Source organism: Leptonychotes weddellii, chromosome X (genome assembly GCF_054177405.1).
Source record: "Leptonychotes weddellii isolate Sample4059 chromosome X, ASM5417740v2, whole genome shotgun sequence".
In the NCBI taxonomy this organism is placed as follows: domain Eukaryota; kingdom Metazoa; phylum Chordata; class Mammalia; order Carnivora; family Phocidae; genus Leptonychotes; species Leptonychotes weddellii.
In genome coordinates this window covers 31,814,368-31,839,586 of record NC_138385.1, presented here as the reverse complement: position 1 = coordinate 31,839,586, position 25,219 = coordinate 31,814,368, and the positions used below count along the sequence as shown (strand labels likewise).

The following is a 25,219-nucleotide window of genomic DNA, read 5'->3' as shown; positions in this document are numbered from 1 at the left end:
TTGGTTTATTGAATGTGAACTTTATTGTGGTTTGGATTATGTAAGGCAGTGTGGTGAAGGCACTGCAGAAGTTACACAGACTGAAAAACATGGTAAGAAATGAGTGAGCTAAAAAAAAAAAAAAAACACCTACAAAATATATTTTTAAATGAATGCGCGTGCTGGACTAGACTAAGTACTACAACTATGCTTTTTCTTCATCATTGCAGAAGCGTTGAAATATTGTCAGAAGTGGGGGTTGGGAGGGGTTGGGGAAGGCTTCATGGAGGAGGTGGAATTTATGCTGGACCTGGAAGGAGGGGTAGAACGTTGATCGATGAGACGGAGGGGAAGAACATTTCAGAATGACGGACTCTAGAGAAAATTCTGTAGAAATACTGAAAAAACAAGAGGGCAAACAAACGCCCCCAGGGAATGAAGCTTCCCAACCGAGAAGCCTGGGGTTGGGACCCAACATCTCAAGCCCCCAGGTGGGGTCTTCAGTACCAATGATATTCGGAGGCACAGGACAATGGGCTTGTTTGTAAACCTAGCAGCAGCAGGAGATTTCACATTGCAGTCAGGGGCCCCAAATTGGCTGTACTATATGCCTGGGAGGGTTTTCTCATCCTTTCAGGGGGTGTGTGGTACTTATTCGTCCTTCCTCGTGCCCGCTGACTGCCTGAACGGTAGTTCGTGCGCGCCCATGTGCGCGTGTGTGAGTGTAGGTGTGTGTGGATGGGTGGGGGACCGAGGCTTTGTCTCCCACTGCAGCTTCTTCCATGTTTCCCTCTTGGGGGCACACAGCTGGCTTCCATCGAGCTGGAGCTCGGGCCCTTCCCACTGGCTGTCTAGACCTCACTGAACTCCAGCTCGTCATTAAGCACCTAGGAAGCGTCCTCAACATGCAGGTAAAACCTACTGTGGGGGGTGACCTGGGTGAGGGCAGGACTACACTTCCCGGGGGTGGTGATGGTTGGTGGTGTTCGGTGGCGGTGGTGGCGGAAGTGGCATTGGTACCAGCGGTGATGAGAGCTGGGGACTCAGAAGCAGGCTCTGGCCGCTGGCTGAAAGCCTGCCGGCGAGTCTGAAGTGTTCAGTCGGGAGCGGGGATGTCAGGCTAGACCAGCTTGGCCTTGATCACCCCTCCTCCTTCCTCAACACGCCCTACAGGGGAGATAACACTGGGCGCCTGAGAGCAGCAAAGACATCTGTAGGGTATCCAGGCCGTTGTTGTCCTGCTTAAATCTCACCCCCGGAAGCCCCAGAGATCTTTTTGTTGGCAAACATCTGTGTGATCTCCACATAGGACTGTCACCTCCCCCTGTCCAGCTGCTGGAGGTATATAGGTTATGTAGCTACTGATGCTACCTGGATCGGGAGGTATGGGGGATTTATCAGAAGAAAGGAAAAGTTAGTTACTGTGAGTTTCTTTCTTTCAAAGGAGTATGGATTAGGTAAGACCTGGCACCTGACAGAAAAGGGAAGGATGGAAAGCTCTGTCAGGGTTCCCTAGAGCTGAAGATTTAGAGCTCAGTGAGATCATCGCTGGAAATAACCTTGAAGCTGATGTGGCCCTGCTTGACTCTGGCAGTCGGGCCACCCTTCTTACGCAGGTACAGAGACTTCAGATCACGGCAGTCGCTGGGGTCAGCATCCAGAGTAACCTGCCCCAGGAACTGATCACAGAATTTCCGGCTGTTCCACACCTGGAGAGACAAGTCAAGAGAGCAAATGTGAACCACCCTCTGTGAGACCGGACGTGGCCCAGTGGCATCTAGAACCTAGCGCCGAACTTGGAAAGGCCTGTTTTAAAACCGAGGGACTCTCTTTCCTGGTAACAGGCTCTAGCTGACAGGAAGCCTCCTCAAAGAGGAGAGGCGAAGAGCCAGCCAGCAGCGCTCAAGGTCAGCTATACGATGGCTTTGTAAAGGCAGCTGGGCAGAAAAACAGCCAAATGATAGTGGTCCATCCCGACCTAGCAGGATAAGGGTCATCTGACCTGGCATATGCTTCCCCTCATGGGATTTGATAGTACATGTCCCAACACGTGGACCTGTGAGCATGTGCCCTTCCACCCACAATGAAAGGGACGGAGGGGAGGGTATTTACAATGGAAATGAATGAGGCAGTCAGTGTCTGTGCTTGGTGGGAGGTGTCTTGGAGTAAAAATAAACAGCCAAAGACCAGGATGACCCTTGCTGTGTATCCTGGATAGTTGAGGCACTTGGGATAATCTAGCCTCTCAAATGGAATGTGAGCCATCCTGGGGGGCGGGGGGTGGGGTCCCTGTTCACACACTTACCTGCACTATAATAGGAATGTCAGTGGTCCTTCTGTAGAAAATCGCCTGGGTGTCAAAAATGGCATGAACGGTATTCTTCTGGACGGGAGAACGGACTTCCTCCTTGCCACACTTGATGACCAAATACGGATTTACGGCTGGAACAAAGCGACAGTCACTTTTAACGGAGTGATTACAGTTCTCATTCTAGAGAGTCGAGAAACTAGTCCACTGGGACTTTTTAGCCTAACACCTGGGTACCAGAATGACCTCGAACCTTGGATCCCGATTCCCTTTTCTTCTCTAGCCTTTATAAAAAGGAAGAGTATGTAGGCCTTGCCCAAGGAAGTTCACATCCCGTTCTCTGTCCAGGTCAACAGCCATCCTGACTTCCCGAGACTGAAAATACCCCTGGAGAGAACTGTTCGTGACCACCTTTTCTAACCATAGGTGCAAGAAATGAAACTGAAGTTCGCTTTCCCAGACACCTGTGCGGTTCTTACTTTCATTGGCATACTTCTTCTCCAGGCCCTCCGCGCTGTGAACAGTGATCTGGGTCACCACCTTCGGGTAGCCACGAGCCAGGTTCCAGCAGGACATCTTGGGCATGTCCAGAGTCAGTTCCCTGGAACATCAAAAAGAAGACAGGCCACTGATGACGAATGCCCTCTGACGAGGCGATAGGCTTGCCAAGGCAGCCGTTGCTGCTGAAAAGCATGGAATACTGAGTGACCCAGCTCATTCCTCCTCAGACATGGCTTGTATTTTATGAGTCTGTTTTCCTTTCCCCTGGCGTTAAGGCCCAGCAGATAAAGATCAGAGTAGGCAGGGCCGGGGTGAAAAGGCAGCTTTGGTGACCCAGCATTCAGAACATAATAGAGGAGCCGTGAGGAGTCCCAGCTGCTTAAGAGAAGAATAGAGTCAGCCAGAGAATGGAAGAGAAGATATACATGGGAAAGCTTAGGCTATAGGCCTGTTGCCCTGAGATGGCAGCCCAGAGGTCTGAAGCTCAGACCTCTGCTGGGGAATTTTTTGTGGTTACGAAAATAACCATTTTGAGAAATATTTCTACCACCGTCATGTCAGTGAAGTCTGACTTGGACAGGTTGTCCTTTTGCGTGTCTGCATAGGAGGAGCAGGGTCAAGGGAGGGGGGTGGGTTGGGACAGGAGGCAAAGCAGAGACTAGGAGTTTGCTGGACTGGCCGCGGGAGCTGAACCTGAGCTGGACGGGCACTTCGGAGAAGATCCTCAGGAGAAACTCGCTGGTGCGGCCATGTTGGAACATGGTTGGGACAAGCACGTAGTTGCCTTTCTTCAGGTACTTGCTCAGAAACACGGTGCGGGTGTCAATGTAGGTGGATGTCCCAGCACGCTCTTGGATGTAGAGATGGTGGAGGCGGAACTTGCGGTTCATCTCCACCTGAAAATGAGACAGGACGAAATGCCCTGTTCCGCTCGAATCGCAGTGTTCACGTTAGGAGATCCTAGGTCCTCTGCTTTCTTTATCCTTGGACCTATCTTCATTCCCCTCACCCCAGGCCGTCCTAACTGTGACTCTCTTTGCCATTATTCTCTCTGCTGCACATGCCCGTTCTTACCTTGAAGAGCTCAAAGCCAATGATGTAATTGTCAGGTCTTCCCATGCGGCGGTAAGTACGCAGGTCCTTTTGTTGCAGTGACATAATGACCTTGTGCCCATCCTCGGGCACGGTGAAGATGTACTAAGGGAAAGAGGCCACCATGGAGCTTTAGTTAGCACTTCCATTTCAGATGAGCCAGCTCAGATCTCAGAGAAGACAATTACGTTGAGGAGCAGAGACTCTGATCATTTTCTGGGCTTTGCCGCTGACCAGACACTGTGGCCTTGGATAATTCATGGGCTTGCTAAGTGGAGATCATATATTGCTCCTCCCTATGGCATTCGGCATGGATTGAGAGACAACTTCACGCCTGGGTCTTCGATGCCAAAGAGGGTAAGCTTCTTGGTAAGATCTTGGGTGTATTTTAAATCATCCCTTGCTTTTAAAAGCTGCACACTGAAAAATTCTAGAATCCATAAAGGCAAAAGGCACTTTTGTTTGACTTAGCCTGATACTATAGCATCCCCCTCAGCTAGCCTCCTCTAGCCAGCCCAGATGTGTAGCTTGTGGAGGGGCTGGACCCACTTCCTTGGAGAACTGACGCTTTGCTACCCTCTCTGCTGGGAAGCTGCAGACCTGTGCGTGAGACTCTGAAACATCATCTGAGGGAATCATGGTGCCATTGGGAAGTAAAACTAAAAGGCATCTGATTGGTCTCTCTGTCTCTTGTCTTTCTCTCTCTCTCTCTCTCTGCTTTTTTCTCTCTTTCCCTTTAGCAAGAAACAGAAAATAAATCCAGAATCATAGGTTTGCAAGGCCCCTAACGATCAATCTTGTGCAGTTAAGTGTGAAGCCAAAAGCCCATTTCTCCAGCTCGGTCGATGTGCCTGATATTTGAAACATTTCCAGGGTTGTACATGGGGATGATGTGGGGGCGGGGCGGTAATGGGAGCTTTCCTTTCTTTAAGGAAAATTGAGATGAGGGGCGCCTGGGTGGCTCAGTCGGTTAAGCGCCTGCCTTCGGCTCAGGTCATGATCCCGGAGTCCCGGGATCGAGTCCCGCATCGGGCTCCCTGCTCGGCGGGAAGCCTGCTTCTCCCTCTCCCACTCCCCCTACTTGTGTTCCCTCTCTTGCTGTCTCTCTCTCTCTCTGTCAAATAAATAAATAAAATCTTAAAAAAAAAAAGACAATTAAGATGAAAAAAAAAAGATGGAAAGAATGGGGGCAAAAAGGTATGAGTTAAATAAATCAGCCTACTCATCTTGGCGTCCTTCCAAATGCCTGGCCAATGAGGCCCATGGAAAAAAAGACATACCGACGTTAAGGTGACAGTACAGTCAGAATTCTTGCCTCCCGTGGGTTATCTCATCAGCACATTTGGGGGTAAAACCATCAAGATTATTACAGATTCAGGCTTTGGATGTTTGGATTTTTTTGCTTTGGGGCATGCTTGGGCTTGACCCCTAATGGATCATGTGGAAGAACATTGTAATGGAAGACAGATGAGATAGGGTCACTGATCGGGTAGTGCTTCAGATCCTGGGCAAAATGACCTGGTTCTGGGTGAGAGAAGGGAGGCGTAATGATGGCATTCAGAAGATTCACTGCATGAGAAAGAAGATGCACACTGTAAATGCGCACCCAAGAGAACAGATGGGCAGTCAAGAAATGAAAAAGAATTGAGTGTCTGGGAGCAGACCCTTTCTGTCCGATGGGGGACAATCACAAAGAGCCACACCAAGCAATATGGCACCAGGGGAGAGGCAGCCAGAGGAGATGACTCAGATTTAATACTGTTCCCCACATACGTCTCTGCAATAGACACAGTCTGCCATGACTTACAGCGTCTGAGCCAATCCTTAGGCACCTTGGTTGATGAGTATTACACAACAGCTGCAAATTGAAAAACTGATGTCAAAGAAATACTGCAAGGTGAGACCCAAGTTCCTATTGCCTTGAGAAGCTGGAGACAAGATTAGAAAAAAAACAAAAAAAAACAAATTGATTCAAACCTGGGGATTCTGCAGGAAGGTATCACGATTGTTATAGCAGCCCCCTGACCGGTTCATCAGGGGATCATCGTCCACAGTCCAGCATCCCACCACCGATTCCAGCTCCTTGCGGCCAAAAATGGGGTTGTTCACGTTGCGGCAGACATTCAGTTCGTGAAAGTTGCGGCAAAAGTCCTCCAGGCTCATCCTGAACAGAAGGAAGGCAGGAAAGAAATGAAGATGGTGCCAAATACCTACAGCGGTAGTGCCACATGGGAGCCCCGAGGCCCTTAGCACCGAAGACCCCTCCTCACCAGAACTCTCCATCATCAGACATAACAAGCCCCAGGTTCTTGCGGTCGGCCACAGTCAGCTGCTGCCACTCTTCAGAACTAAAGGCAAATGAATGAAGGGAGAAGCCATTAGGTTTACCATTGACTTCCTACAGGAAGCAGGACACCAAAGGACCGGAATGCGTGAGGATTGGGCCTGCTTTATTTCACCTCTGGCTGGGTCACAGACCCCACAGATGTCACTAAGCACTGACAGCCCACTAGCAGTCTGGAGGGATGCGCTGGGAGAACTATAGGGCTTGGGAGATGTGGCCGTCCAAGTGAAATGTCACTCACATTTCGCTCCAGGGGCCGCTCCATTCCTGACGTCCCAAGGGGTTCCTCAGGCGAACCATATAGAGCTTCTCAGTACTGAAGACTTCCAGCAGTCTCTCTCCAAGACGGATCTTGCGAATATCAGTCATGGTGTAGGTATGGCCCTTCAGAAGACCCCAGTCAGTTTCAACTTCTTGCTCCTCCTGATTAGGAGACTGAGAGCAAAGAAAGATACATAAGGCCACAAGAATTGAGAGACCCAAGGCCTGGCTCCAACTCTTCCTTGATTGGTTTACCCCAGTATGGTTGAAGCCAGTTCTCCTTAAGCAGATAGAAATTTTATCCAGACACCTGACTTGACACAAAGCAAGCGAAAGAAAGGAAATAAAGAATTTAATATAATAACCCACTTAAACAATTCAGATTGAAACTCCCACAGTAGTACACTGATATCAACAGCTTAAAAATTTGGTGGGGCTGGTTTATTGCGTGAGCAAACCGCTATAACTTCTACCTCCAGGGGCAGAGGCAGGAGGAATAATTTAGCAGAGGCTATTGACACAGGCTGAGAAACTGCATCGGCCCCCAGTGGGATGGTTGGAACAGAAGGATAAAAAGTTAAAGCTCTGGGGCGCCTGGGTGGCTCAGTTGGTTAAGTGTCTGCCTTCCAGCTCGGGTCATGATCCCAGGATCTTGGGATCGAGTCCTGCGTCGGGCTCCCTGCTCAGCGGGGAGTCTTCTTCTCCCTCTGCCCCTCCCCCCGGCTCGTGCTCGCTCGCTCTCTGTCTGAAATAAATAAATTCTGAAAAAATAAAAAAAGTTAAAGCTCAGTGGCCTCTGTTCCAGGACTCAATGCATATTGTTAGTTTTCTGAGCGCCATAATGCCTTCTCCTGAATCTCTGGGGGAAGGGTGACATTCCGTACTAATTTTGTAGTGTGAGCAAAGAATGGTTGTTTTTGGTGACAACAAACCTCAATGGAGCAACAGATCAGCCCTCCTTTGGTAAATGTTTTGTACAGCTCCCCAAATAGCTTGTACTTCTCCTCAACCAGCTCGGTGTATCTTCCCTTCTGCATGTCAACGGTCTCGGCCAGTGTGCCAGTGAAGTCCACGATGATATCAGTGGTGGTCAAACCATCGAGGGCTTCGTAACATCCAAGCAGCCTGGGGGCAAATATGCAAGGTTATCTTGGTAAACTAATTTTTCCAGGTGGAGGACGTCTTGTTCCCAAGAATTAGAACAGTCCCCGCCCAGCCAGCCTTTGCCAGCTGGCTTTTCTTGAGGTATGAAATGAGAGATATTATGAGATTATAGCCAGAGATTTCTAGGCTTAGGTTATGTTGAGCAAGGGCAGTCCGTGAAGAAGCTCCTTCTCCAGGTAAACATTAGGGAAGGAGAAAAGGTGAAGCCATGATGCCATGTGATCTGCAGATTAGCAGCAGGAAGGGGCACCTATGAGCAGGGAGGGTTTCTAATGGAAACCAGAAGAGCTCATTTCTCTATCATCCAGGATTTCTGAGGGCCAGGGCCAGGCCCAAAGCAATGCCTTGGATCTGACTGCTATGCTACCCCATTTAAACTCAAGGGCTCGCCTGGGAGAGGATGAGCTCCCAAGGACAAATGCGGCCTTCCCTTCCTCGTGTACGCTGACCACTGACGGGTCAACCCCCCTCCTTACTTTGCATAAGCTTTTTCCAGTAGAGCATTCCAGAACTCATTCATGGAGGTGGAGAAGGAGAAAACCAGATCTCCATTGATGGTGGGCAGCAAGTCATCGATCACCACCTCAGTCCATTCTCCAAAATGCCAGAAACGGAAGCGAAATATCCCAGCATATTTATCAAGTTTTCGAGGGTCCCATTCCTGTTCCTTATGGTTGGGAATTGTCTGGAAATATAAGAACAGTCATACAACTGTTATTCACCAGACCACATCCAAATATTGAGTTGCAGTTGACTTCCGGCAAATCTATTCGGCAGTAGGAAGCACACCAAATACATCTGGTTTGGGTCTAGGTTGGGAAGTCCTAGGTTGGGCACTTTTTTCCCACAACTTTTGCTTCCCTAGGTCAGTTTTGCTGAGGATAGTATTACCATGCCGGCCCTGAATACACACAGGGTGACTGAGGGGAAGCCAATCAGGAATTAAATTATTTCCCACAGATAATCTACAAAGTCGATCATGAGAAACTGTCTATACAAACATATCCGGTTGCATGTTTAACCATCTAAATAAGGCATTTTAAAAGACAAAATCACTGAAAATACAGACGCCTGCACTTTCGGGCTTTAAAGGTCCATCCTAGAGATTTCATGTAGATTCTATATGGATTTGACTCACACCTTGAACAAAATTATATTGGGGAAATTCTCCTTTTTATATGCAATTACACATCACTCTTCGAAAATGCTGTTTCTGAAGAAAAATCAAGTCAAATCAAGCCAACGCTTCACTGCCTTTGACTCGACCTAAATGCCGAAGAAATTTTTGTACTCGAGAATTTATTAGAACCTTTTCAAGGAACTATTTCCATTTTTCTTGTCTTTTCTGTTATTCCTATCTGTGATTTCCTGGCCCCTGCTGGCTCTATCTTCCAGTCGGTGCAGAGAACACAAGTATGCAGAGCTACTAGGTCAAAGCACTACAAGTGACAAAAGATCAACTATCATGTGACAAAGCCAATAGAGTAAAATGTTAATGGTAAGAAATCTAGGTGAGTATATAGGTGTCCCCTGTAAAATTCTTTCAACTTCCTGTATTGGTAAAAAATCCTCATAACTTGTAAAAGATTCTCATAATTCAGGAATTGAACAATCTAAAAATCTTAATGACCTGATTTTTCCCAAAATTACTAAGGAAGACAAAAAGGTGGAAACTGAGTGAGGTCTCACAAGAGAGGGGGATACCTTTGTCCAGTGAGATTCCTGAACAGCCAAACAGGAAAACGCAGAGACCATCGGCTTGTGCCCCAGTCTCCCTTGGATCAGCTGGTGGTTGCTGATGTTGCCCACGATCAGACGGGGGTCATCACAGATGTCCTGCAGATACAATAATTGGTTCTAAGGGTGTGGAAAGTGTTTCCCAAGAGTCAGCGTGAGCTGAAGTAGGCAGGACAGAGATCATGACTAGGACTTCCATAAGTGGGATAAAGGGAAAGTCCAGGGAGTTGGGGGGGGGGGGGATTGTGAGGAAAAATACAAAGCAGTCGATCATCTGGCCGCAGAGATAGGGTTATGAGGGGAAGTGGCAGGAGAAATGGGAGGAGGGGATGCGATGAGACAGGTTGAGATGGGCTGGTGGGGGTGCTCAGAACTAGTATTGCGGTTTGGAGGAGTTTTCCCTACAGCAGTGAGCTTTAGAAGAGAAATAGAGATTAGCACATTGCATTCCGGTCCTATTGGTCATGAGGAGATTTTCTGAAGCACCTGTGCCTGGAAGGGTAATTGCATTTCAAAAAACAAGGCCCGACGGTGGTGAATGCTTCTCCCTCCCTGGGAAAATGAGTTCGGAGACCTTATACAGAAAGCCCTTTCCCCAACAGAAAGCAAAGGCGACGGCAGTCTCCATGGCAACTAGATTTTTCCCCATCTTTGGATGAATACAGATGGCAGCAGGTGGTAATGGACCCCTCATAGGAGCACTTCAACACACTCTTTTCCCACAGAGGTTGTTCTAAGGGAAGCCGGACAGAGGTGGGGGACAGTATTTGTTTGGGGCGTATGGGTCTTTCTTCCCCAAACATGTCAACAGCCGTGCCACTCCCACGGCAAGTAGGAAAATGAGACCCAAATAGTACAATGAGGACACAGTGTCTGAGGGCACACTGCGGTGATTTTCAAAGTATAATCGGTGTCTAGAGGAAGGATCCCCAAAGTCTCCCTGGTGGTAGACAGAATAGACTGAATAGCCACGGTGACACTCGAGTTGAAGCCTTAGGGATGACTAGCGTGAGGCAGTTGGACAAGGGAGAGGTACGGAGGCATGATGGGTAGAGAGACAGGCATAGACAAAGGCATTGCCGCATACACAACATCACATAATTGAAGACATGATTGTGTGACTCAGAGAATCAGCACTTGCAGAGTTCAAAGGCAGGAAATACCAACGAAGTCTTGAGTATCTGGAGAAAGCTTCGTGGAGGAGGCCGTTGGCCGGTACCTTGACATTCTGCTTACCCAGCAGAAATAAAGCCTAGTCTCAAATGGAAAGAAAATCTAGACATATATCCTTTTAAATTTTATTAAATAGAGACAGCTATATTTTTCTGGTTCTCAAACCTCTTTTTTTTTTTTAATGGACATAATTCTCCTTGATGAAGGATCTGGTCTACAGAACGAAACATTCCATATATTCTTTAAAAGCCAAAATCACTTGAGAAAAGAATAAACATTCTAGGCAGGGACAAATCCAAAATAAAGATTAATTGGGTATCCCTCTGCCAAAAGGAGAGGGTTAGGTGGGTTTTCAGTTTGGGATTTTCTGGTCTTTTTTTTTTTTTTTTTAGATGCATACCTAGTGTCTCGACATCACTTTTTTGTCTTAGAAGAAGACTTCTATCTTAATATTTTTTTATGGGCTGGGACTTGCCTGTTTTTTCACTTATTGAGCATAGAGCAGGCGTGTTGGGTGAATTAGGCCCTGATATTCTTTCTCTCCCAATTGTTTCTTTGCCCTTTCTAAGATGAAACTAAACACAGCTTTTTCTCATGGGCCAGGTGTTATTATTTTATTTGGAGCAAGACATAAAGTTATACAATGATTTCTTGGGTTTCGATGATGCAAATAATAGTTGCCTAGCATGGAAAAACAATAAAGTGAACACTGGTGTATGGAAAAATGTGCTTTTAGATTATTAAGGCAAATTATTTGCTGGTTTTATGTGAAGTTGTTAGCGGTTGGGGTTACATTACAGTGTCTTGGATTGCCACGAGGCTCTCATTTCACGGCAGGGATCCAGGCTCAGCCAACACTTTTGGCATGCCAGCTTTTATTCAAGACATAAAGGGTCACATAAATGAGCAAATACCTGTAAACAGAACGCAAATTGAGAAACTGGGTAATTATTCTCCTGTAGATCCAAGCTGAATGTGGTCCTTCTGTGAGTGTGTGTGTGTGTGTGTGTGTGCGTGTGTGTAACTGTATGTAATCATGAGAGAATATAAATTTGGGCCCAAAAAATCCCTTATTTTCTATTTCCTCTTGTAAACTGGCCCATGGCCCAGTTTTCCTTCACCACTCTTCATGCATGATGGATGACCATTTAACAATGGGTTTTAAAACATGATAAATTAAAAGGCCATAGATTGTCAAAGCTGAAAGAAATCTTAGGGACTATTTACTCAACCTCTTTATTTTATAAAGGAGAAAACAGGCTCAGGAAAGGGCAGCAACTTGCCCCTCCCAGCATGCAGGTAGTTAGTAGGAGACCTAGGACAGTAGTTTGAGGTTCTTCAAAAGCACATATAGTTGGGAAAGGTGCTTCATGCCTCTCTGCTTAACACTTGCCTAAAAGCTCTTCATCATTCTGGAAGACTTGCTAAAGTTATATCTCAGCTTTTGGTTCCAAGCTAAATATCACCAATAGGCTTTAAACGCCTCAGTTTCATCCACTCAGTGGGAATCAATCTCTTATGTATGTCAGTGCCGTGATGTGAAACATGGGAGGAAATCTTTATTATGCCACATCCTCTACCTCTTTAAGGAAGTCTGAGACTAGAAAGGAGTTAAGGAGGGAGAAAGGGTAAAGGGTAATAAGTCAGTGCAAATCTAACGGCCAAATGGACTTTTTTGGTGACATATTTGAAAATAATGAAATGGCTGTTTATTGATTTTTTCTCTAGTTTTGGACAACGGGGTGTCTTCATGTTGGGAGTAAGGAAGTAAGGCGGGAGAAATTTTTCTGTAACTCAGAGCCGAGATGGAGAGTGCAGATGGGATATTTCAGCCTGAGCTCTGCTGGACTGGTAAGGAATGGAGTTGGGGAGAGGTCACAGCTCACATATTCACATATTTGGGTGGCTTGAGAGGGAAGGGAGATGCTGGGCCCCTAATGGCTCCCAGCTGTGTTGGCACAGTTGCTGTGATCCTTGAACTGGGCTGTTTGTCAAGGCAAAATAATTTCTTAGGGGGGAAACACACACAACTAGGAAGTTGGACACCAAGAGTAAAGCCAGGAACAGTCCCCGCATACCCCCATCCCCGAGCCAAAGCCTTCTACAAGCAAAACAGATTCTCCAGGAAATATGTTCTCTTAACTGAGCACTGAGAGTCCTTCCCATTGTCCTCACCTCAGCTCCCTTCGCAGAGACCTCTGGAAGATTGGCGGGGAGGGAGACACACGATTACCAGGCTTGGAGCCCTGTACGTGTCATTCTATGTGGTTTTTGCAACTTTTTTACACAGGCGAAACTGGCGGACAATAAGCATTGAGGTCCTGGGTCAACAACCTCAAGAACCGCAGTAAAATGAAAGGAGGCCGAGAAAACCAGCAGCCAGAAGAGTGGAGGCATTTTCAAGAGTGCTCCAGTCTTGCAGTACTGAGGGGCTGGGGGCCTGGACACCTACAAGTGAGGCTGGCCCTGCAGTAGATATATTATGACCAAGTCCAGCACCCTAACTAGTCCCAGAAGGCCTCAGGGCTGCCGTTCAGGACCCGAGGGCTGTGCCAGTTGGTCCAAGTAGCCATTATCTTATCCTAAGAAACCTGAACCATCTCCAAGCAGGGCCTTCATAGGTGGAGCTGGGCTCAGGGACCAATGTCGGACCAGCCTCTCAAGGAGTTCACTTTACCTGCTGGCGAATTTTCCTTTTGCGGGAAGAGTATGTCATCAGTAAAATAGCCACTTCCTTCCTTAACCCTCCAAGGAAAACTCAATATGAAGCCTGAGAATTCAGGTCTTAAGCCTAACTTCTACTTCCAGCCTAGACAACCGAGTCACGACGTAGTTATCCCATTTGAACCTTCAGACTTTGGCTAGAAGACTCCAGGTATAAATCTCAAACTGCTTTAATTGGGAAGAATTTACATATCCATGCAATGGATTACTGTTCAGCCATGGGAGGGACAAACTGATTACATGCTGCCACATGAATGAGCCTTGAAAATGTTATGCTAAAGCAAAAGAAACCAGTTGCTTTTACTTTTCTGTTCCAAGTGAAATGTTTAGAGCCGGGCGAATCTAGATAGAAAGCCAAAGTAGATTAAGTGAGTCCCTGTGATGGGGGGGCGGGGGTTACTCACCGCAAATGGGTACAGAGGGTCTTACGGGGTGACTGTGACTGTTCTACCATGATGAAGTTTTTGCAACTTTGTGAATTTGCTAAAAATCATTGCCTCATACTCTTCCAACAGGTGAATTTTATGACCTATAAATTGTACTGTGAGAAAGCTGGTAAAGGGCACAAGTGAAAATAAACAGGATGGGCCCATCCAGCTGGTTTCAATTGTGTCACCAGGGGAAAACATGAGGACTAGTCAGGTTGGGGGACATGATCTCTGGGAACGATAAGAACTTTATGACCAGTCTAGGCCAAAACTATGGCACAGAGATGCCCCATTCAGCGGGGAGCCGGAAACTTCGATTAGCACAGAGAAAAGTGTTTTCCCCTTTACTGTTTCCTCCCAGGCAATCTGTCCCCGAGGCCTGTGTATTCTGCTTCTGATGGCTCCCCTCATCGAACTTTCCCTTCCATTCCTACCACCTTTGGCTTTCATCCAGACCCTCATCACCCTCCTCCCACGCAGGGTAGTGAAATGGCCCCTGGGGAGGGTATTCCTCGTGGAAGGACCTGGGCAAGGGAAATGGTAAGTAGGGCCCGGGCTCAAAACTCGACCAGAGCTGACAGAAGATCTTGCGCAGGTGCCCTCGCTTCCCCCACAGCTGGCTGCACAAATCCCCGCGAGGGTTTGCTCCTCTTTAGTCAGGGATTAGATGTGTCTGACTCTAAGACCCTCTTGTAGCTGGGTATGAGTCAGTCAGGAAAAAAGCCAGAGGCGGGTAGGAGGGAAGAGTGGCTGGAGAAGAGATGTTTTTATGGGCATTTGGCCAGCCAGATTTCAGCCCTAAAAATTGTACCTGAAGCCTTACGATCACGCGGTCAGTCAGTATAAATCGGCGTAGCTTAGAATTTACTAAGACTGTATATGAGGAAGCCCCGGGAGGACAGGAAAGTTCAGGAACACATGTCTCGAGCCATATACCAGTGTATCCAGGAAGCTTGGCCTGGGGTGGACCACTGGAGGAGTTAAGGAGAAGGATTTTTCTCCGGAGGGTATGGGCAGATGAGCCGGCCCTGAATAACTGCAAAACATTCCCATAATCCCTGCCTATCTAAAGTGGCTCCTTAGGATACAGCATGGGAGGGGCAATTGGGAAGAAGGGGACACTTAATCCTGCCCTAGGATACTGGGGGCTTAACTGAAGTTGTTTGGTTCAACTAGCCCTGGGGTTTACAGGCATGAAGGCTTATAAAGGCAGAAGCTTCTGAACATGGGAAAGGAAAGAAACAGAGACTATCAGGTTAATCATGCTTCTTCCATTTTAGAGACTTCAGAAAACAGCCCTGGTTGAGGATGAGGCTGTGTGGCATGCCAAGGGACAAGATGTCTGCAAGCTTCCCTACAAACCGGGATCTCAACCTTGCCAATGAAGCGGGTGAGGCCAACGACCCATCTGGTCTCCCTGAGCCAATTCAGAGAGGCCCAGGGCTGTGTCTTGGCTTTCCTGATGGGAGGCCAGAGAACTTTGACGTGGTTCTTGACCACAGGCTTGGCCTCCACTCTGGCTGGAAAGGAATCCAGAGCTTTTTGAGGAGACTCAGATGGTGGTCCAGAACCTCGTTTTCCCCTCCTTCCCAAAAGAGGCCCCTTCCCCAACCACTACAATCTATGCTGATCTCCCCCTTCTTCAAAACCCTACAGGATTTACTGTCTGTGTGCCTGAAGATAGCATTTCTTGTATCAGGCATTCATTTATTATTTAACTCGTTGATGGCTCAATATCCATCTCTCCCACTAGAATGGGAGTGCCTCACCCCAGGCTGTGTCTGTAAATTGCACAGAGGCTGCACAGAGTAGGTGCTCAATAAATGCTTCTCAAGACTCTCCCTTTGGGCTGAAGACTAAGCTCACAGGGTGCTCTCAAAAGGGAGGGTATGGATCATTTAATGGATGTACAGAATCGACCCAGGGAGGAGGAAGGTGGGAATTGACTGGTGGGAAGCTACCAGTTTTAGCAAAAGAAGAGACCCAAAGAGCTCCGTTTCTCTGAAACAGCAGCGTGGCGGCGTGAAAACCAACGTGGGCTTTGGAGTCAAGCCTGGTTTCAAATCCCAGGGTGTCCGCCTTCGGACCCCGGGTAAATTCTTACCTTCTCTCTGAGATCCACTTTCGTCATCAATAAAACGGACGTAGTAATATTTACCTTTAGTTTTCAAACCGGAAAAAAAGAATCGCGTCGGAGAAATGTATACGATACCTACCTTGCTGAGCCATGGCAAATGAAGATGAAATGAAAAAAAATGTACAGAAAACTCTAAACACAGTCTCTAGGCCCATGGTAGGCATGGCATAAGTGCTGATTCCTTCTCCTACCCACCCCAATTCACCCTCTCTTTCTGATATCCCCTCACCCTGGAAAGGGTATTGCTTGCTTCAGAGGCAAGATGGACTCTTGCCATGGTTATTAAGTTTTTTCCTTCCCTGCTAATCCATCTAGGATTCAGTCCACAGAATTTGGAAGAAGAAGGCAAAGGACAAAGGACTGAGCCAAGAGAGAGGAGGGAGCATGTGTCTCAAGACCCAGCCAGTACAAGAAGCATTGTCAGCTTGATTCACATCTGGGAAATGGCTTCGTGTTGGCTTACGACTTTGCCGCCCATTGGGTCTCCTCCTATCTCCTCCAGGACCTCTCCCTCATCAATCATTCCTTCTCTCTCCTGTGTCTTCAACCTCTTCTTCTTTACTGCTTACTCTTTGGCCTAGAAATACATTCAAGTCTGTCCTATTTTAAAAAGATATCCCCTCCCCCCAACAGAAAACCTTCCTCAATTTCCTGCCTCCTTTTCAGCTATTTCTGCCCCATGGATGTCCTGTCTTTCTGATCCGGGCATCAGAAAAGAGTGGTGCCCCTCATTATCATCATCCATTCGTAAGAGTGGCACTCAGACAAGATATCTTTATTTTCTTCGTGCATTTCTGCAAAAACAAAACAAAACAAAACAGAACTTACCCCTCTGCATACCGAATTAGTGGCTAGTGAATTCTGCTCACGTTTCCCAGATTTTTATTGCAGGTCAGTGATCTGCGGGGATGTCAACAACTGGAGGCGCAGAAAGTCAGGAGGAGTGTCATCTTCCTTCCGATGGAAAGGACTTCTCCAAGTCTCATACTCTCAATGGCTATCATACTTTGCGGGCAAACACTGAGACCAGTCCTTCCAGTCACATAGGAAACACAAGAGCCTTGAAGGGACCAATGTATCCTGGCACCACCTGGTGGCAACCTACAGCAACTGCAACGGCTCTCGTGAGAAGTCCGTGAAGGAATGTAATTGCAGCTAAAAAGTTGCAACTGAAAAGCCTGCTGGCTGACGAAAGCCAACCTTAAGTTGTTAAAGGAGGTGGTTGCATAATAGGGCACAAAAGGATACATCGGCACATGGGATCAGAAGGCCTTCAGGATATTGTGAGGGTCCAAGAATGTGCATGTCCTAACAGCCCTCTGTGGCTTATGTCCCTGGTCACCCACTTTGGGAAGGAGCTCGGGTACAATATCCTTCTTCCAGTTATACCCTTTAGAGAAGGCAAGGTTGCCTGCCATTTATTCTCCAGATTCCACCATCCTATCATTTTATACACTGAGCTCCCTCTCATGCAGGGCCGGTGAAGAGGTTCTGAGCTACACTCCTACTTAGATCCCACTGGGCTAATGGCGAGGGGATCCAGGTGATGGTATCCAAAGAGTAACAAAGAAATCTCCCCCTCTCCCCCCCCAAAACTCCATCTTGTCCTTGTAGAGTTCATTTCATTTATGCTCATTACATCAGGAGTTTTGTTGTTCTTCTTTTAAAATTGCTATCTGACCAAACATGACTGAAATTCAAGAGTCCTCAAGCTAGAGTCAGAAGCACAGATCCATAACACTTGCCACATTAAAGCCGTCTCCTAAATTGCTTTGCGCGTGGTAGGCTGTGTTGAGAGAAACCGTGGACCAGGCAGAGTTATGATGCAAGAGATTGAGAAGGAGACAGAAAGTAAAAAGCAAACGAACAAACAAAAGACAAAGTTACCTGGGGACGTTTCCACACCACCTTCCCGGGAAGCAGCCGGTTGTAGAAAAGCGAATCATTCTCAGGCAGAAAGGTCGGATCACAGAACAGTCGGCCATCTTTGATGCATTCCTGCTTCAGTTCCTGGTACTTCTGGTTTTTGAAGAGCTTCAGAGGAGGACCCATACTGCCGAACTATGTCTAGAATGAGAAAAATTGTGGTCACTGGAGGAAGAAGTTCTGAAGTATTTTGAAGATTACCTGAAATTAGACAAACGGTAGTCATCCCAGTGACTTTATTCCTGGAACTAGGCACATGGAGCTTGGCTTTAAAAGAAAAGTGAAGATTTTCAGGGAAAGTAGGGTCCAGGCTCTGCAACCGATTAGCTCAGCATGGGGCTTTGCCTAGGGTGCCTAAAACATTTGGGGGCCTCAGTTTCTTCCTCTGCCAAATGGGGCGATATGGGCCTGAACAATATCATTGAAAAAATAGATAATAAATGTTAAGATCGCTCGTTAAATGTGAGTCATTCTCATTTAAAGGGCAAGCTTCCGTTTTACATCAGCAGAGAGGAGTTTCAAGCAAAGGACAATTTTCAATTTGAAGATAAAAGAAAAAAGTCGTTTTACGATATTCAGAATAAGTTGGTGCCCTGAAGGGCCACACACTATGTGCTTCAGGGGAGAAGCAGCCCCTTTCACTTCTAAGGAGCCCCTTTACACAATTCCTTCCCTTTTATCATTAAAAGAGCTTTGCATTTTTTATTACTGGCCAGGAAGGCTAATGCAAGCAACAGAGCTCAGCAGATGGCCTCCAAAGACAAGGGAAGATAGAAAGATTGTATGTGTCTTTCTTCTTCAAAGTCTAACATGCAGTCATTTGCCCGCTTTAAAAAAGGCAGACTCTGAAATTCAATTACACTAATTTGGTGGACTATAGATTCTTATCCCACGGCAATACATTGTTGCTTTCTTTTCTTTAAAAAAAAAAATTTCACACGGCTAAATAGAGAATTAATATAGTGGCTCTTCAAGCAATATAGTGGTCTATCTGAGTGCCCCACACTCAAATGCCCCTAACAACTGGGTTTTTGGGGATAATTTGAAAGACAACTTTGATTTTAAATAACTTTGGGGTGATAATAGGGTTCTCAATGCCTTTGCTTGATTCACAAAGATAGATTCGTAATGATTTTAATGATTCTCTCTTGACGCTCAATGGTTAGTAAGAGGAGGGTTGTGAAATTTACATGGTGCCAATTATTTAAAAAATATTTTTTAGGGATAACTGTGTCTATATTTCGTGATTACGTGAGGGTCGAAGCAGGAAATATCTAAGGTCAGAGTATCTGCTGAAAAGTGGGCGAAGTTTGAAAAAAAACTAATTAGCACTTTAAAGAGTGTCTGTGTAGGTAACACAGCTCAAAATCCAGTTAATAAAGAGGGAGTCACTATTTTATAAAAAGTGAAATAATAATCAGAGCTCTCTACTGTCTTATTTCATGTCCTTTCAGTATTACATTGAGATGCCTTACTGGTAAAGAAGTCTTCCTATTTGAAAACCGTAAAAAAAAAAAAAAAAAAAAAAAAATTGAATTCGACATTATTTGCAAACTACAATATATAAAAACAAACTTACCCTTTCTCTGAATCCAAGGAATAAGAAGCTGAAAAGAACCATAGTTTGTTTGTTTTTTTAAAATATATAGCCTTATTGATTGACCTTTGTTTTTCAAATTGAAGGTTATGGGACACTGCAAAATGCCAAAATGCCTTTAAATCAGATTTAATTCTGATTAAATCATCAGATTTAATTCTGTTCACATATTTCAAATATTAAAGTGTATCTCATTGTATTTGGAGGCATGAGAGGTATCAGTACTAATTTTCCGTTAAGCAGTAGCGGAGCCAATCTGAATGTACACCCAGTCTCCTTTCTGGAGCCTGTTACAAATGGACCCCAATTTTCACGTGTGCTCTAACTTATAACAAACACCGTTGTGCCTCTGGCTCTCCTGGAAGGGTTGGTGGACTGCCAGGGGCTGGGGATTGTAAATGGCGGATAGTCTGGGGCAATTAGGGTATTTAGTTTGCCAGAACCCCCTAGCCCTTGAACGTGTTGGATAAATGGGTATTTCCTGTTCTTGGGAAGGCCCTCTGCCCCCATGCCTCCCTCGCTACTCAGTCAAATGGCAAGTCCCTGCTCTATAAGGAGGGCCTATCTATAGGCAGAAGCTGCATCAACTGACAAGAAAATCAGGCTTGATTTGAAAAACCAGTATGATCCCAGTAGACCCTTCCAGAGGCAGAATATCCAGCTGACGTGTATAGGGCAAGCCTTCTGGGTGAGGGCACTTGCATTTGGGGCGTGCACAGTAAATACGGAACAGCAGGCTATCAGCCTGAAATTTGACAGGCTTTCATTCGAATCAAATTGTAGGCTCAGGTCCTGTTGGACTTGCAGAATAGAACTGCGCCCCATTTCTGGCTTGGTTCCTTTGTGCCTCGATTTTCTCATCAGGGGAGTGGGGTTCTCTATCCTGCCCTCCTTACCCTGTGGCTGTACCTAATGAGATGGTTAGCGTAAAAGTACTTTGAATAAGCAGAAAGGGCTCCGTAAAGGCAAGATACACATTGTCAGCACAGGGCTGGGCACACAACCGCTGTCCAGGAAATATCGGTTGAACGGATGAATGTCTTATGCAGACAATTAACGCTTGCATGTATTGTCCGAAACGCACATTCTAGTTCAGGTTCTCCTGGTGGCAGCCATGTTTAGGAGGCATTATCCGTGCCCTTTATTTTGTATCTGCAGAAATGGCAACTCACAGAAGGGGCAGCTAGAAACGCAAAACTGGCTCCAGCCCGGGTCTGTGCAATGTCAGATTCAGTGTTCAGCTTTCCCCTTACACCACACTGCTTCTTTTGGTCACTGAAGGGATTTCTTTTTTTTTTTTTTTTTTTTAAGCTCAAATGAGGAAAACCTTCCAAAGCAAACATGATACCTAACTTGGAGGCATTCTGCCTAGCACTTATTGCCATGGTGGATACTGAAAATGTTCTTTATGTCCACGGTCTGATGATCATGGGAGAATTGGAACCCTTCACCTCAGAGGGTTCATTAGGTAAGTCTGGGGGGAAAAAAAAACAACAACACAAAACCTTCTGGAAACCCAGAAATTTGTAAGTTGGGTTTGTCGCAAACAATTTGCCCTGCCGGAGCCCAGGAGAGTGGGGAAGGGACTGCTTCCTCTTGGCTGCCTTACTGCACCCAACTGTGAAGACAAGAGGGCCTTTAGGTTAAAGATGGCATATTGAGAAAGTCAGTAAATAGAATCCAAACTAGGGCTTCGGGTATAAACCAAAGAGAGCCTCTGGCTAACAAAGGGAACGGGCACATCTAAGATGAGGGACCCCGTGGTCTGAGGGTCGGAGGTATTGGGTGGTTGGGTGAAGCAGAGTGCGGGGTTTTGCATTAAGACGATAGTCTCAAGCAGTACGATTTCAGTGAGGACCCACTGCCTAGAGATAGAGCATGAAAAAGGCTGTGTGAACGCAGGCGAGTGGGAGGGGTGGGTCCAGAGGGTGGAAAGTTGGAGATTGCCAGGGGAAGTTGAGGGAGCCTGCCACGTAGAATAATACAAGGTCTGCAGTTGGGGGGATGGAGTTTTTGCTACTCGCTGGACTGGAAATCGCGGGGGAGCTGGGCAAACTCTTACGAAGAAAATCACTTGTTCGTCACCTGTGGGTCAGCCTTAACATCGAAACCAGATTTGGCTCTGAAACAGGAAATCTGCCTCAGTTTCTTAAAGAGAATTGTTCTCTGAGAGAGGAAATCCGGTCTGCAGGTTACAAACTGCTTTTGCCGGGGGTGAGCGGGAGAGGAGGGGCGGGCATTTAAGGGGGAGAGAGGGAGAGAGCATGGCTCCCGAAGTGGTGTCCTTGGCCGGTTTCCCTCCCTCCCTCTCCCCCCCCCTCCCCGCCCTCAGTTCCCCCTTGTGCTGTCCTCGAAGCAAAATAGGAGGTAACAGCAATTAGGAGTTTTCAGAGCAAACTGAATGCAGAAGACCTAACTCTGCCCAGGCATGAAGTAGGCACCACTTTAGTCTCACACCTGGGGGTGGTGCGGGGAGGGAGAAGTAATAAAAACTCGGCGTCCACGGTACACAGAGCGCTGGCTTCGGCAGCACATACACTAAAATGGGGACGATACTGAGAAGATGAGCGTGGCCCCCGTGCAAGGATGACAGGCATGTTCCCCAGAGAATAGTGCCTCCCGTGGCTACGCAGGCGGAGTCATAGCCCACATCTATGCACACGCATCTACCAGGGAACATATGGCTGACCAGATTCCACTTGTTGGCCAGATATCCTGGGGTTGGAACGGGACCATAAAAGTCCTCGGATCCAGCCTTATCTGGGACACATCTACTCTATCCAGAGAGAAGACTGTTCAAAGAAACTGGAAGAAGAAAAAAAGAGTGCACAATTCCCTTTAATTCCACTGTTGAAGAACTTTATCAAAGAATGCAAGACAATTCAGAATCATAAAAAGAACACAAGTGGTCAGCAGATCCAGGATCGAGTCCCAGATACCACCATTTAGTGTAGATAACAGCTCTGTCCCTCAGTTTCCCCATCAGCACAAAGGAAATACGATGGCTGTCTTGTCAACCTCAGAGTGTTATGCTGGTTGGGGGGGGGGGGATCGAATAAAATTAAGCATATGTACATACTTTTAACTTTTAAAGATAAGACCAATGTCCAGCAGCAGTATTAGAAAACATTCATTTTTAGCAAATTAAATCTCGTCTCTATCCTTAGTGGAAAATGAGATGTGGTCACCTGCCTTAACTAAGACACTCACCGACATTTGAAAGACCAATATAAAATGGCCCCTCTGCCATTTGATACCCCCTCTCTCTTCCACCTCTCCTTTTTGGCTGGCTTGCCCCACTACCCGTTTTTTCCCCTCTTGGATGCATAAGCCCATCCTATAACTCTAATTTTACAGCCTTGCGAGAATCCACTTCCAATTTTTACAGAATGTTAGGCTGGAAGGACTCTTAGAAATCACCACGCCCAACTCCTTGCTTTCACAAGAAGGTGAAAGCCTGGGCCCAAGGTTACATACACAGTTAGTGACAGAGCTGGCCCGAAAACTCAGCCTCCTGCTTTTGGGAATTCTCATTGTCTTCTTCTCACAAGAATGCACGCGGGAGTTTTGTGTTTGAATTGCAAGCTGTCAGAAGGTGTGATGATTTCAAATCAAAGCTAATCAAAGAAACACTGTTTGGGGGTCACAAAGGGACTTTTTTTCCCCCTTGCTTTTAATTTAGGAACCGAAAACACCCAAGGACACGGAAAGACTTTCTTTCTTTTTTTTTTTTTTTTTAACCTATTCTTGACAAAGCAAGTGTTTAGACTTTTCCATGGCCTGCTAGGGACTCTGTAAGGATAAATAAAGAACACTATTCAAATTCCAAGTATTCACACGCGCACACGCGCACATGCACACAAACTGGCAGAGGAGTTAATTAGCAGTCCCCCCCCCAGCCCCACAGCCGAAGAATCTTTTTTTAATCCCCTCCCATACAATGTCCTTCATTGCACAACCGAGATTAGCAAATGAGACGTTAGCCATATTTCAGTAAAACATGAATACAAACCACGATGCTTTATCCTGAAGCCAGAGGTGACCGTCGGGATGTTAGAATTTGTTTCATTTTCCTAGATGATTGTCCCCAGACGGCAGGCTCCAAATCCTCAGAACCAATTTTCCATTGCAATACTCGGATCCTTTTGCCGCCCTCCCCCCTCCGCCCCACTCTGGTCAAGTAGCCCAGTTAAGCCCCTGGGCTGTGAGTGGCAGCGGAGTGGGGAGGAAGGGGGTAGAGCCCCAGCTGCAAATCAAAGTTTAAGCTAGAGCGAAAATCAGAGACGAAGAAGATCAACCTGTCACCAGGGCAGGAGGACCCCCGGCCCCGCGGACAGGACAGCCACCACGGCCACTCTCTCTTGTGCAAGAGCGCACAGCCCGTGCACCCCACTCCCAGGGCTTTTAAAGACCTTTGGTACACAGTGTGCAGCTACGATTATGCCTGCCTTTCAATAATTTGCCCACAACTGTGGGTCCGCAGAAGCCAGAAGGAAGCCCTGTCAGCCCTGGGAGGGCTTCTCCCTCCACACCTCCCTCCCCGGTTCGTTCTTCCTTCTCAGGTACTTTGGGTCACGAGAAGCCAAAACAAAACAAAGCAAAACAAAACCCACCACCACCACCAACAAACAACCCCACACACAACCGACCAGATATCACCAGAAAAATCTCATCGCCAGACAACCTCAATCCCCCCGCCCCCCATCACAAAGTGTCCCATTCGTTTTGAAGTTTGCAAACTCTTCCGCACGCCTACTGGATTCCAACAACTCATAAAAATGAGAGCTGCCGAGTTGGACTAACTATAAAGTTCCAGTTGCTTCGCCTCCTCTAGCCTCCAAGTTATCCAGCAAGCAGAAGTGTGCAAATGCCCTCCCTGCTCACCTGAGTTAGCCCAGGCGCCCGCCGCCGCCGCTCTTGGCCAGGTAACCCCTACAAAGTCTGCTCAGTCAGTGCCGCTGCACAAAGATCCTGGCTTTCTTAACCTGAAAACTATTTGGGCTGTACCAAGCTCTGCTCACAGGGGGAGGTGCCTCGCAGAAACTTCAGGAGCCTTTGCCCCGCCTCGCAGTCAGAAACTGATCCTGAGTCATGAGGAAAATCTGGAAAGCGCCCCCTGCCAGATGTGCAGACGGGATGCCCACTCCAGATCCACCCACCAGCAAACTGGAAAACTCAGGAAGCCACGTTTGAAAGCTCTCTCTGTTCCGAGGAGCAAGAAGACTTTCAGGGAGGGCTCTGATAGATTCCTGACTTTTCTGTCCCGGGGTTAAGAGTGCAGATGTGGACAAGACTCGAGAGAGGACACGGAGAGAAAAATCTTGAAGTGTCAACAAAGTTCTCACGGGCCGGGCTGCAGACATGGCCCTTGTACACGGATCTCACTCACATCCTGCAAGTGAGTGGGAGAGAAAGTGGAGCTGATGGGGCACAGGGAAGAAAAAGATTGCTTTGTGAAGCCACAGGTTACTTCTGGCCGAGGGCAGAGAGAAGGGAGCATGAAGAGGGAAGGGAGTGGAGTTTGATTCCAAGGCAGTTAGTTGTAGGCAGCCTAATTTCGAGCAAGGGGGCCCTGGCGATTCTGCCTGGCTGTGTGAGGCGAAAAGCAGAGCAAGTATCTGCTCTGAAAGGCCAAGAGGCTTCGGGGGCTACTTCAGGGGAATACCTGTAAAAGCCTCTGCTGCACCCTGGTCAAGGCCTCGTTCGGAGACATTCACTGGGACACAGTCCCAGGGACGCCATTCCCAAGTTGTTTTGTTTGTTTCAATTTTCACAACCCCGTGAAGACTCATCATCTCATTCCCTCCCCAGCTCGCCTGACCAATGTGGTGTCAACCTTTTGACTTGA

General features: G+C 47.0%; 1 protein-coding gene and 1 non-coding gene across 2 annotated transcripts; one reads left to right on the top strand and one right to left on the bottom strand.

Moving 5' to 3' along the window:
• Nucleotides 1–24,361, bottom strand: CAPN6 (calpain 6). The gene is made up of 13 exons (XM_006749686.3): nucleotides 24,256–24,361; nucleotides 17,736–17,915; nucleotides 9,354–9,485; nucleotides 8,126–8,334; nucleotides 7,418–7,610; nucleotides 6,466–6,659; nucleotides 6,151–6,228; nucleotides 5,858–6,044; nucleotides 3,863–3,985; nucleotides 3,482–3,684; nucleotides 2,767–2,888; nucleotides 2,285–2,421; nucleotides 1–1,688 (listed from the first exon to the last, which is right to left on the bottom strand). The coding sequence occupies exons 2-13, from the start codon at nucleotides 17,898–17,900 to the stop codon at nucleotides 1,506–1,508; spliced, it is 1,926 nt and encodes a 641-aa protein (XP_006749749.1). The 5' UTR covers nucleotides 17,901–17,915; nucleotides 24,256–24,361; the 3' UTR covers nucleotides 1–1,505.
• On the top strand, nucleotides 21,886–21,994 carry LOC115937913 (U6 spliceosomal RNA). Its single transcript, XR_004073118.1, has one exon. It is a non-coding gene; the product is annotated as a U6 spliceosomal RNA (small nuclear RNA).
• Nucleotides 24,362–25,219: the final 858 nt, after the last annotated feature.

What these genes read in the sequence shown, in the direction of transcription:
- CAPN6 (XM_006749686.3), bottom strand. Translation starts at nt 17,900, where the DNA reads ATGGGTCCTCCTCTGAAGCTCTTCAAAAACCAGAAGTACCAGGAACTG. An exon ending in TGGTGTGGAAACGTCCCCAG is followed by an intron (nt 9,486 to 17,735) that starts GTAACTTTGTCT and finishes TTGTATCTGCAG; the next exon opens with GACATCTGTGATGACCCCCG. An exon ending in CCTTCCTGCAGAATCCCCAG is followed by an intron (nt 3,986 to 5,857) that starts GTTTGAATCAAT and finishes TCTTTCCCTTAG; the next exon opens with TACATCTTCACCGTGCCCGA.